Raw genomic sequence first — 14176 nt, 5'->3', positions numbered from 1 at the left:
ACAGGAGAGCCTGGCGTGCTCTGATCCATGGGGTCACGAAGAGTCGGACATGACTAAACGACTAAACAACAATCTTTTCCTATCTGCAGTGCTTAGTGATTACATTTCAGCAACTTGTACCATGTATAAGTTGATGGCCAGTGAGAAAACTAGGCTGAAGGAAATGCTCATGTATGAGGTAAGTGCAGAAGAAGCTCTGGAACACCAGCATCAATGGAGCTGGTGAACACAAGGCAAACTTTTGAGATTGTGGGCTAGGGAATCCAAAGTGGTGATCAGAGGATGATAGGGTTCATGTATCAATTAGAACTAATTAGAAATGTAAACAACTACTATCAGCAGTATTCTTATTCTCATTATTTTTGTGTGTGTAATGGCTACTTGTTAAACACAATTAATCGAACTGACCTCATTAGCTAAACCTTTGACTGCATGTCACCTGTCTAAGATATTAAACTTAAAATGATAGAAGGTGTAATAAAAAAGCTTAATCATTAAAACTGCTACAGTTTTCCTATATTTCTAGGATTTTTGGCAGTAAGTTAAAAATTATGAAAACAAAAATAATTACAAAATACTACAATTACAATATACTACTAAAAATGTGTGTTAGCCAGAATGCTGAAAAGGCATTCATACAGGGCTAATTCAGCTATACTTGCTTGCATCTAAATTATTTGTTTAACAAATGTTTACACAAAGTCTTATAAAAAGGGAGATTTGTTCTTGTTTTTTTCCTCCTTAATATTAAAACATAAATATATTTTTGTAACAAAAATCCAAACAGTAGTATAAGTAAATGCAGCATGACAAATCCTTTCAATTTGTTCCAATTTCCACTATAGTTCAGCTGCATGCATGTAGGCCTATGCATTTTTACCATAGTTAACAACAATATGACTTTTGTTCATCAGCATACATATCATTTTGTCACACAGGCCTATTTGTAGATTTCATCATCCTATTCATTTAAATTGAAGATACAAATAATCAATGTGGAATCAATTCAAGCTAATAACTGTCAGTTCAATACCTATAGCAATATATTATTTAAGTGTAATAAGATTACAGTCTTCGTATGGGAGGCAAAACCCTGTGCTTTCATAGAGATGAACTGAATTATCCAATAAGTATTTCTATCAGTCTGCTTTTCAGACTTGTCATTTTGGATTTATGGGTGCTTCCCTCTGGTCATGGAATGGCAGGGAATTGCACCGGTCTGCAAAGACATTCCACATTAACATACTGCAGGAACTCTCACACTGACCTCTCAAGTCAAACTTCATAGGCTAATGAAAATGGTTTTAACTTTTAATGCAACTAGAACTATGAAACTATTACTGACCTGGTTTGCACATAACACTAAGCTAAACCGTGGCTTAGCTCGTATGTGCGAGCGCATGGACTCCCAGAGAAGAAATCATGCCTGCTTTGCTCTTCCTCTGGTCCAGCTACTGCTGTGACACTGTGAGCTAAACTGTGATTTGGCCTAGGCCAGGCTTCCTCAACCTCAGCCCTCCAGATGTTTTGAGACTACAACTCCCATCATCCCTGACTTCTGGTCCTGCTAGCTAGGGATCACGGGAGTTGTAGGCCAAAAACATCTGGAGGGCCGAGGTTGAGGAAGCCTGGCCTAGGGTATTATCTGAACCCGGTGTCAGGGTAGAGTTAGAAAAAGAGTTAGAATGTTCACAGAGGCAAGGGTTAAGTTATAACTCCAACTCAGGGGAGGGGAGGTAAAGCCAGTCCTCACTAGGAGGTTAGAAAAAGAGCGGGAAAAGCCTTTTGAGAGTTGCTGGTCAGGGGAGAAGCAGAGCTCAGAAGGTATCTGAACTGAATGACTCTGTAGAGTGATAGTTGAAGTTAAGAACTATTTATTAATACTGTTTGTGAATTCTTAATAAAAATTATAAAAGACCAAGAGACGTTTGTGTGGTAATGTGAAGAGGAATAGACCAGCCCTGACACCCGGGCTCGTGGTTTGACTCACAATAGACAAACCCCAAGCTGTGGCCAAGGTTTGTTCTATTGCTAACTATTCATGCTTTGCCCACAGTGAAACAAATCAGGAGCCCAGGTTTTGGTGATGCACCCAGTCAACCCATTTCTTTGCTCACAGCAATGCAGCAGCATGCCTCAGAAGCAGCAAAACAGCTGCAGTCTTCCCTCTGGGAGCTCACATGTTCATGCTGAGCCATGGTTCAGCTCAGTGTTACGCATGAATTGGGTCACTACATTTTGGTGGAAGACTGGTCAAAACTTTCCAAAGTGAAAATGTAATTCTAAAATAGGCTTCAATGAGGGGTTGCCGCCCGAATGTACCTAACCGCAAAATCCTATGCCTATTTGTAAGTTCCACTGAGTTCAGTGGGACTTCCTACCACACAAGCGTATACAGAATTAAAACATTTAAAACATTGTCAGAATATAAATTGGCACACAATACTTCTCTACAAAATATTACAGTAATTTCTTCGCTGCCAATAGGTACTTTGCTGTCAATAGGTGAATTAATTGAAGACTATTCCAAACAAGACAGAGTAGCATGACTGATATGAGAATACAAAGTCTGGATGGAATTGCAGTCCTCTTTAAGACTCTGGTTTGTAATTTTGACTCAGACTCGAGACTTATGTTTAGGTGCCAGTTGAGACTAGGTTGAAGGGCTAGCTATACTCATTAGAGATGTTAAATTTGGCCATGGTGACCCATGTCTTAGTTACACATCCTGACCAGACTAATGCAATGTACTGTGCTGTAAATATGAGGATACCTCTGAAATGTGTCCAGAAACTATAGCTGGAGCAGAATAAGGATTTTCATTAAGATCACACACACACACTTGTTAAAATAGCTACCATTGACTTCTGGTTTGTTTCTGGGCTCAATCCAAAGACACCCTAAATGGCTTAGTAAGAGATAATTACAAGACTGCTTGTATCCATATAAATCTGCCCAATCATTAATTTTTCTGAATAGGCTACATTTTTTAGTTGAGGTTAACAGGAATGAGAAAGGAAGCCTTTCCTGTGGCCATCCCTAGACTGTGAAATTCTCTCCCTAGAGATGCTTGCCTCACTCCTCATTTCTGGCTTTTCACTGCTGTGTGAAGTATCTGGCCTGCAATATTATTTGTTTTAAAGTGCTGCTGCTATTTATGTTGTTAATATACTATATGTTCTTTTGGCATTTTTATTCTGTGAAAGGGCACTAACATCTAAAGGAATTCCATGCTGAAATAAACAGATCTCACTGTTATGTAGACTACTGCAAAGAAAAGTGTACTGAAAGGAGTAATCTATATGGAATGCAATAATTCACATTCCTTCAATCATTCCCTACAGTTAAGTCTTGTAGCTGAATTCCTTTAGCTTTTATTAAATGAAGGAATCCTACAGATGCTGCAGCCACAAATTACTCCCTCAGAGCAAATCAGAATTCTCCTACTTCTATTTCACAATGCTTCACTTTCCTGTGAAAATAAAATGTTATTAAAAACAGGTTTGGTGCTTCTTCCAATCAGAACAGGCTGAACACCTTTGCTATTTTTCAGTAAAAGGGAGGTGTCTGAAAACCTCTGTAGCCTTCTTCTGAACAAGGTTTCATTATGACCTTTGGAGTGTTTCATTTTTTAGTATATCATGCAATGTTGCCATATATTTAAAAATGAAATTATCTTTCTCATACCATGCATTAAACAGAGCTTGGCCAGTGGGTTAATAAGGGTAGAGAGTCCCACTTAGCAAGTCTTTGAAGGTATTAATTTTTATATAATTTTCTGAAAGTAACTTCATTTTTTATCTCTGAAAGGTGAAACAGTTTAAAAATGAAACCAACGAAAATCAAGTCTGGATCGGCTTTTGCCATTATAAAGAATTCTTTAGCCATAACTCAACAGAAATATGTGCAATATTGCCACACACTAATCAATACAAGAAAATGTGAACTCTGGATTTGCTTAAAGGGCAATGCTACTTAGTAATTGCATCTGTAGATTCCACAGCTGTTAAGAACAAAATTTAGAAACAAAAGGAATTGGTTACAGGTAGGTCTGCCATAGTCAAAACATAATAAAAAATAAAAAAATTCCTTCCAGTAGTACCTTAGAGACCAACTAAGTTTGTTCTTGGTATCACCTTTCGTGTGCATGCACACTTTTTACCAAACAGTTCATTGAATCATCTGTACACAGTCCTAACTATTGGTCACTAGAATTTATCCTTTTTTTGCTATTTATGTCACTTCAGCAAAGATAATCAAGTTTTCATGCTCCCTCAGAAAGCATATGAAAACAAATATACCCAAACTGCTAGATGCCACAACTTATACTTTACAACCTTATTGCTTACATACAGATTTTATAGGGACCTTGCCAAAAAAATTCGATGCAATCAATTATATTCTCTGTTACCTACCTTGCTCCTCATAAACAAGGCCCATATTTGAATGTGCTTCAGCTTCTCTCCTTCCTCCATCTATTTTAATCAGCTGAGCAGTTTTGTAGCATTGTTCATAGAAGTAATTCCTTAGCCATCTGTCTTCTGGTTTGTTGAAGCAATAGGCCAAATTCAGCTGGTTAATATACACCTCATCATAGAATTCTTCAGTGAAAAGAAAGTAAATAAATCTTAAGATATGATAAAATAAAATATACTCTATGCTTACTTTCTTAATGTTCAGTTTAAAAATAAATATGCAAGATTCAAGACTTTGAATTTCTTTCTATGGATCTCATTGGCCTCTATCCCTTCAGGGCAGTTCTTACGTAGATCATATGCTTGTTAAGAGTTCACACATACCCCTGAGCTAGACGGAGGTGGGCCAAAACCTCTCTCCCCAAGACAAAGGTCAGGAAGCTGGTGAAGTTCAAAGCTTAACATATAGGGGAAAATATAAGTATCACACTGGCACACACAATTGCAACTGGAGCCAGATCTCCTTTCCAGGGTCATTCAGCCTCCCGTCAAGATCAACCCCACAGAGAGGCATAGTGTTTCTCTTATGTTCAGAATACACAGTCTGTTCCAACCGTACTGGATCAATTTCAAATATTTCTGCCTGATGATATAGAGAAGCTGTGGAATGCCCTCTATACACAGGTGTGTCTGACACCTTCACCATTTGGCTTTCAGAAGATGTTGGAAATGCACCTCTTTACCCTGGCCTTTGACATCTGAGATGTGGGTTTTCAGGACCCACCTCATTCCTGCTACTGTACAAGCAACAACAGTTTTGCACACATTCAGTATGTGTGTGACAACATGCATGCACATCACTGCAACCCGGAAGGAGCTGGAAAAGGGAATTGGACAGGGGTGGGAGCGTAATAGAGCACAACAGGGTGCAGCAGGCTTATGCAAACCCAACCAACCTGCATGGGGGTCAGAAACATAACCCCTGAGTAAAACGGTCATTGCCTGTAATTCGTTTTAACTGTTTGTAATGCTGAAGTTTAAATTGCTGCAACCTGCTCTGGGACCTGCTGGTGAAAGGCAGGTAATAATAATAATAATAATAATAATAATAATAATAATAATAATAGTCAAATGTTATCAAATAGATGTGCATTTGAAATAGAAACAGAAGAAATGAATTTGTTCTGAAAGACCAATTTCAACATAATCTCTTCTACACTTTGGCTAGACTGTTTCCTTGTCATCAACCTAATATACTTTGATAGCAACATGAATTTATGTGGCACAATGAAGTGAATTTCTGTAGTATAGCCCACCCGCCACACAGCGTTTGAAACTCCCATTGTTCTAGGCGCATTTTGCGACAGGGAATTTCGTGAATGCGAGCAGTTTCTGAGCTCTGGGAGCAGTAGTATGCCTAAGATGTCAGATTAAAACTGCCCCTTCTGGAACAAAAGGAGGACCTTTTTCTGCCTCCCCACTTCAAGACACTCTCTGAGGACTGGAGAAGGGACCCTCTTAAGAATATTAGGGGGGTGGGCAGGGGAAGTATGGCCTTGTTTTTTGCAGTCTTTAGATGAGAACTAGACCATGTGAAAAATGAATATAAGATTTTAGCTGCAGTTCATTCATTTTCATCTGTGTATTCTTGTTATAAAAAAGAGTGCCTAGACATTCTGTTGCAGCACCCATAATCTAGGTTTAAGGTGACATTTAGCTTCTAGCTTTCATATCTCAGTTTCCCTTATACTTCACCTTGCACACACCTTTAAGGTGTGCATATAAATAATCATATTGTAGCTCAGTATATTTTGTGCAGGAATATCTGGCAGTATCATGAGAAAATCATACTGCTCTGGCAGAATGTTATTGTTTACAGTACTTATTGGAGCAAATCTCCCCCATTCAAATGCACCTTTTCATTCACACTCAGGACTCAATCTTCACTTGGCTGATCCCCTTGCCTCTCTTGGTCAAGCTTATTGTGGTCTTCCTTTACTAGGTGAATGGAATGGTCTGCAGCAGCTATTTTTTGCCTTCCCAGAGGCCCTCCTGAAGTAATGCAAGTTTCCCATCTACCTTAGTGCCACTGCTTGGAAGAGTGCTTATTCTCTGAAACTAGTTTGAGAAAATCTAATGAAATTACATGCGCATGCTGTCTCCTTGAGAAGTACTGTATGCGGGAGAAAAGAGCAAAAGGGCAAGGAGGCTATTGTCTTCTTCTAGCTCTTCTAGCTCTAAAGACAAGCCTGCCATGCAAATATTAAATCAAATGGTGCCACCATGTCCACTTCGGAGGCAGTGCAACACAGACACACAGACACACACACACACACGTGTTACATTCAATATTGCATTCCCAGTCCTCAGAGTTACTCAGCTGCATTTTAATGTGATGTGTCAGCAGATACTAATGCAAGTAGCAATAAACCTATTAAATGGTATCATAAAGTACATCACATGTAAACAGATCAAAAAGAGCAAAGAAAAAAATGGAGTGACTGCTAATTGGAATAAAGTAATACATACGACAGGATAGCTTTAACTGCTCTTTGTTACTGAATATCAAAGCTGCAGAGTTCTGTAAAATTATGCAAATAACTTGAGGTAAGTACCCTACAATTCTCAAGAGATGGAAGTGACCTGAGGCTGACTATTGTTACTGTTGCAGCCCTGATTGAATGAACTTTAATGTGACCCTCAAGTGTCTATCCTTTCAGTGAATAAGAATAAGTCGTGCACAAAGACAACCGTTTCAGTATAATTGTTTTGGACACAAACTGGCCAAATGTGCTGGAGTCATATGAATAAAGCAGAGCAATTTTTTTCTTTTAGCCTGTCTCCTTACATTGTTTAGACTACTGCACAGACAGGTATAAAAAAGAGACAGTACTGCTCTCACAGATAATTGCCCACATTATATTTCAGCATGCTTTGGGTTCAAAACAAAATTTTGTCGACCACAGTAAGCTATTGGCATGGGTTAGTCCACTTTCTAGAAAACAAAAGTTTTTGTCTTCCACATAGCCAGTCTTCAACATGTGATGAACGTTTTTATAAGCACAATCTAAAATTGTTCATTTTTCTGCAAATTTTCTAAGCTGTCATTTTAATTTCTGTCCGTCCGTTTCAGAATTAAACCTCAAGCTAACAACAGAAAGCTTGAAACTGAAACATTACAGAAGTGATGAAACTTGTGAGTAAAATGAAGGCTTCTAATAAGGTAGACAGATTAAAGAGTTCACAGTTCAGCAGTTGTATAGTTTAGGCCATATTGGGTAAACCAGGTTGTACCTGGGAATAACCAGCAACTCGTAGGCTTGTGGAAAGGGTGCGTGATGGAGGAAAAGGTGGTCGTTACTTTACGGATTAGGCCTAGACTGGCCTGCAAACCAGTCCTAGCTCCCAACATGACAGACTGAGCCATTAAAATAATACAGTCAGCATCTTCCTAACCATTTGGAGAAAATCATATATAGGGATATCAAACTAGGAATTCAATATTGTGTAAAATAATATTGAACTCTGCATTCAGGAAGATGACTGAGGATGACTGTGTATGAACTAGCCCTGTTTGTATGTCTACTAAGCACATCAGAGGAGTACATGGCAAACAAGTTGCTTGCAAGCTTTTTTTTAATAAAGAATTTATTGGCTTTTGCAACACAAAGAACAACATAACACATACCCCAACACAAACCCAAACCCAAACCCAACAATCAAACCATAATAAAAACAAATACAAATCACACCAATAATTCTTTTTCTTGTTTGCACAAAAAAAAACTTTTCTTGTTCGAATCAATACTAGGTGACTTCCCCCGTTTTCTCTCCTTTGGTTCCAATTCTAATTTTACTTTAGTAACTTCTCATCTCTAAAATAAATCATTCAAAAATCAAAACTAAACATACTTCTTAAAATCTAGTTTTTACTCCAAAATAATCTATCACTTCTTAGCTTGAATCAAATCTATTCCAAATATAACTTCATAATAATTAATAATATAACTACATAACACAACATATTACTTTTTGTATCAGATCATACATCTTCTTTTTTCACTTAGACTGCTGCTAATAAAAAGAATTCAAATATCTCTTCTCTAGTTCAAAAACTTAAAATCTTAACACACCGGCTTCAGGGTACCATAATAAACCATCCTAATTTTTCCTTAATGTATTTCACCCTATCCCTTTTCTAACCATTTTCTTTCGCCATCTCGGGGTCTCCCCCCCAGACATTTCTCCATCTTACACCAAAACCATTTTTCAGAATGTCCTCTTTTCTTATAAGTCCACAGTTCCAGACACAGTCTATAACAGTCCTTGCAGGGAGCATCAGGGTACACAGATCATCACCTTCCAGCATCTCCGCTTCAAAATTCCGTTCATCTTCTAATTGTAGATATATAAATCTTTTCCCCATCATTCCTGGGCTCTCACCCCAGAAATTGGATATAAATTGTCTTCTAATCCTGGGTCTCTCACCCCAGCAGGATTTTTCATCTTCTCGGAGTTGCAAAAGCATTGTACTTTGTACTTCAATAATTCCCTTAAGCTCCCTGCCAATGTTTTCTTCCATTTTAACAATGTTCTGAATAGTCTTTCTTGTGGGATATAAATTGTCATCCTGATTCAGCAAAGTTAATTTCTGGTTCAGCAATTCTAAGTTCAAAAAAATAATCCTTTGTTCGTGAGTCAGTCCAGAGTCTAAAACCAGCTTGAAAACGAAACCCAACATGGTAGAAGTGGGCATAGGGTATCAGGTTTCAGTATTTTTCCATCTTAGTCGCAGTATTTTTCCATCTTAGACACAAGTCTCCGCAGCCATTTTCCCTGGAGTCAGGGCAAAAAGATTACATTCTATCCACTTCAAGAAGAAATATTTCCACCAACTTAGGTCCCCCAAAAGGGGTCTAACCAGTCTCACTTGTCAAAACAGTTACTTTCTCTCCACCAAAGGGAAAAGAACGGGCTTCCTTTCCATCGTAGCTCCCGGAGCGCCAAATGTCAAAAATAAGTCCAATTGTTAACGTACTCACGGCCAACGGGCTTCTTCTGTTTTTCTTCTGACAGGTAGAACGATCTCGCTCATCGCGAGCGGCGGCCGCCGCTTCGCTGGTCCGGTTGGGGCATGCCTCCACAGCCCGGCTCCGTGGTCCCTTTACAGGGGGAACGGGAGAAGGGCTCGGAGCCATAGCGGGCTCGCTGGAGAGCCCATGCCGCGGGACGCTCGACCCGCGGTTTAACGGAGCCCCGCTTTGCGGTAGCGGGGCTCCTACCCCCGGGCCGGCCTGAGTCGCTTCGCTGCCGAAGCGACCCACGACCGCCCGCGATGGCGTCCTCGCCGGGAGTCCCGTTGCTTGCAAGCTTTTTGCTGGCATACACTGCACTACAATATCCAAAACTTGATAGCATATCCTATGAAATGTAGTATTAAATGCTCCCCTTCACTCTGATTCATACCAGCCTTTTCTTGCTGCTGCAATTTTGCCTGTTTCCACACTATCTAAATGTACTACAGTCCCTATTCTTATACACAGTGTGCCCAGAATTCTCCATTAATCAATATGGAAAACTCTTTGTGACCCCATACCATATTTATGTCCTGCCTCTTCCTTCAACCTCCTTTCCACCTGCAGTCTGGGTATAAGATCACCATTCCATCCATTCCAAAACAGCCAGTCCTGTTGCACCCTGACCCCATCAGATGCAAAGTCCTTTCCTCTCCTACCTACTAATGTCCTTGATGCATGTCCTGAGGCCTTTTCTCAGAAATCTATGTCTTATGTCTGCAACACTTCACCACTAACACAGTGAAATTACTTTCACAATGAAATTGGTGTGTTAAATGGATGCAAGACTGCAGCCTAGAAGGACCAAATTCAATACAACAATTTCAATTAGAGGAATTCAACAAGTGATGCATGGATACATTCTTTATCAAATAATATTAACAGTCACGGTCCCATTCTTAAACACAAAGAAAAGAACATTGGCCTGGAATTTGTAGGAAAATATCATGCACAGAACAGTCTGGGTCTTCCATTTTAGACCAAACTAATTGCTAGATAAAAACATATAATACAATAGCATGTACTTAATTGTAAAAATTATACATAAAACTAAACAGTAGGGGAAACACCAGACTGATTGCAATTGAGATGTTAGTTAAATCTATCAATGAGATCCTGGTGACATCTTTACACACACAGACACATAGACACACACACACACACACACACACACAGAAAGACTCCTCATTTTGTCACCTGAGTATTTAACTGTAAATCTGATAATTCAGTGTTACCCACAATTTATTCTATAAATACAGTTGACTAAGGCTGAAATGTGCTAAAGCCCAGTAATGTTTCAAATTCATACATGAAACAATTTGGACTCTTCCCTCAGGCACACATTGCTGCTCCATTACCCAGAATTCCTCTATTTACCTGATCGTAGGGCTGCCTCAGCCCTGGTCAGGAAGTGGTGAAGCTGATCCAGCTTATCAGGCTGTTCCGCTAGGGACTTCTCCAGCCATATGGCTGACCCAGGCCCTGCAGCCTCCCTCAAGGCATTCCAGTGCTCTATCAGAGTAAAGAGCTCGGCGAAAGACTTGTGATAACCCTGTCGCAGCATGTCTATGCAGATGTTCTTCTTGTATGAATTCCGGTAACTGGGAATTTAAAAAAGGCCAGTTTTAATTCTTTAAATGTGAATTATATACTTCCACTGAAAGAGATCTAGGTACACACACAGATATTACTTACTTACTTACTTACACACACACACACACACACACACACAGAGAGAGAGAGAGAGAGAGAGAGAGAGATAATACACCACTGATTAAAATGTGACAAGTGTTCCTTTCACCAACTCATTTTTTTCTTGGTAAATGCTCACGCATCTTCAACAGAGGAAAGCCACAGTAGGTGTTTAATACTATTTCTACTAGAACTGCATTATAAATATAAGAGTGTTCTGCAATTGAAATCAGCCATGAAGGTCAACTGAGTTAACCTACGGGGGGGGGGGAGGAACTTACCCAAACGTTGCGGCATTTGTTCACTAGAACACAAGCTCAGATTTACTTAAAACAGGGAGCAGCGGGGAAAACTAAGCATATACTGCATGTCAAAACAATGTATATGTTAAATAGTTTTGCTGGAGGTTATGGTGGTTTGGTTTAAAATGTCTGACATAGTATTTGTTAGAACTAGACTCCCTACATATTATTTGCCTGTGTTCAATATCCATCTTCAGCTGGGACTCATTTAGTAACACAGAAGTTTCATAATTTCCACCTAATTTTAAAACCAAATGACATATCCACAGAGATACAATGAAGAATGTATATCAAAGTTATTCTAATAATAAACATGGAACAGATATTCATATTAAAACATGTATAATTAAACACTATCAAGAGATGGTACATATTTCAAGGCATATTCTGCTATAGTAAGGCCATTTCCATGTTACATCAAACCAACTGTAGAATATTAATTGTTGATTTTTTGATTGAAAGTGCAGTTAATTCCAATTTTACAGAAGGTGTTGCCCTTCAATATTGTATAGTTAAAATACACTTGAACATAAGAAACATGCATTTTTACTTGTTCCTGTTATTGAAACATGCATGGAAACAGATTTTGCTTAAAAGCATGGCTCTGATCATATTTTAATATAAGCAGTAGAACTTGATAACAGTCCCTAATGGTTAGTATATGGCTTTATATACAAAGTAAATTTCAGAACAGAGCACTGCTATTTACTAACTAGTAATGTTGTTAAAGAAAGCAAGAAGATCTTTGCATCGCTTTATAAACAAGTTCTTCAAGGGCAATGGTAACTGCATTTTTACTATTGAAACCAGAAGCCTATAACAACAAATATTAGTGAAGCACATTTAAAAAGCACTGTACAATAAATAAAGTTGAAGACAAGCCCTGTCTGCAAAAGTTTATAGTCTACTGGACACAGAGACAGAGGAAAAGAGTAGGAACCTGCAGAAAACTAAAGAAAAGACCTAGCAGAATAAAACACATCACAACAGTTTAAAGGAAAACTGATGTAATATCATGCAAAAAGACACAGGGTTGGCCCAAGGCATTTGATGCTTCTTCCCCTTTCACACACACAAGCCAGCTAGGTCGGCAGCTGAATCTCACTTACTGGTGACCGGGCACCATCCTTCACTACATCTGACAGCAAGCTAGCTTAGGGACACAGAGCAAGCCATATGGCTGGCAAACGTCTGTCTTCCAATACCATCTTGCTCCTTAGCATCAGCTGACTAAGGCAGCTACCTCACTCTACCTAACCTGTAGAGCACACTGTCAGCAGCTAAGAAATAAGTAAATTAAAAAGAGACAAATAAGAGAAAACATATGACATTCTGGCTTGATCAAGTTACAGGTAGGTAGCCGTGTTGGTCTGCCATAGTCCAAACAAAACAAAAAATTAAAAAATTCCTTCCAGTAGCACCTTAGAGACCAACTAAGTTTGTTCTTGGTATGAGCACGAAAGCTCATACCAAGAACAAACTTAGTTGGTCTCTAAGGTGCTACTGGAAGGAATTTTTAAATTTTTTGTTTTGTTTTGGCTTGATCAAGTGTGCTCTCCTAGCAGTGGTGACATGGCCAAATTCCAGAAGGTGGAAGCAAGTTGTCCAATACATGCAGTCCCAGCCATTCATGGGTTACAGAGCATGCATGGTAGAAAGGCAACAGTGCGGATTTTATAATTTAAATATGTCAAGACCGGAGGCACTACACTGAGAATAGGAGACAGAACAAGACTAAGAAGGCCAGAATGCGGGCTCCATCACTGGTCTGCAGTTTACTGAAGACGGAAATATTATTGAAGGTGTATGTCTTAGGCTCTTCCGTGGATCAACATTTACTTAAAAGGGTCCGCTGAAGGTTCATGTTGCAGAAGTAGAGCGTGACCCTTTTAAGTGAGCATTGATCTAAATAGAGCTTAGACCAGAAACCTCCTTACAAGTCCTTTGTGGCCTCTAGGGTTGGTATAGTAGTGAAGATGGAGCCCCCATAGATAAGAGAGCCTCTGGAGAGGTGTATCTGAGGACATAGACAATAAATATTATTGGGAACAGGAGACTGAGGAAAAATGGTTCCTCAGGGTTCTTCCTCTTCTTGACCAGTAGAAATCACTACAGATGCAAAACTAAGAGTTCACTTTTGGATAAATTAAAAAAGACAATATTAATGAAGAAAATAATAAAACAGCCACAGATTAGCTAAACAAAGAAAAATGGAAGATGTAATATATAGTTGTAGCTCAGTAGCATAAAACTCTCTCTATATATATGTGTGTGTGTTAAAAGAACAAACAAGGGAAGTCAAATTAACACTTAAGAAAGACCTAAGAGCCTCATGGAACTCCAAAGAGGAAGGGATTTTAAAAGTACTATTAACAGAAACAATTGAAAAAGAAAAGACTGAAATCTAGCAAAATCTAAAGCAAGGAAAAGAGTACAATATTAGTAGTACAGTATCAAAAAAATCAGACAAGGAGGACAGAATAACCTAATATTTAGCTAAGAGAAGGTTATTGGAAATTAGGGTGCTTCAACACAGAGGTGTTATTGTGGAAAGGGGCAGTTCAGGTTAGATTTTTCTCTGACACATTTGATATACAAATGTCCATGCGCACCTGTTTTTTCCACTCATTATATTCATTTCTATTCCATCACTTCCCATTCACACCAGAGGAGGAGAGCTTGATGAAAAATA

At 38.9% G+C, this 14176-nt stretch overlaps 1 protein-coding gene across 1 annotated transcript in view; it reads right to left on the bottom strand.

Annotated features, from left to right (window-relative positions):
• TTC29 (tetratricopeptide repeat domain 29) overlaps window positions 1–14176 on the bottom strand; it is a 95096-nt gene that overhangs the window by 61034 nt on the left and 19886 nt on the right. Inside the window, exons 5-6 of the mRNA XM_033160929.1 lie at window positions 10868–11091; window positions 4416–4601 (exon numbers count right to left, since the gene is read on the bottom strand). Coding sequence (XP_033016820.1) covers window positions 4416–4601; window positions 10868–11091 — 410 coding nt within the window. The remainder of the gene's footprint in view (window positions 1–4415; window positions 4602–10867; window positions 11092–14176) is intronic.

This window comes from Lacerta agilis, chromosome 9 (genome assembly GCF_009819535.1).
Source record: "Lacerta agilis isolate rLacAgi1 chromosome 9, rLacAgi1.pri, whole genome shotgun sequence".
Classification (NCBI taxonomy): domain Eukaryota; kingdom Metazoa; phylum Chordata; class Lepidosauria; order Squamata; family Lacertidae; genus Lacerta; species Lacerta agilis.
Note: the sequence above shows the minus strand (reverse complement) of the source record. Positions and strands in the feature narration are given on the sequence as shown.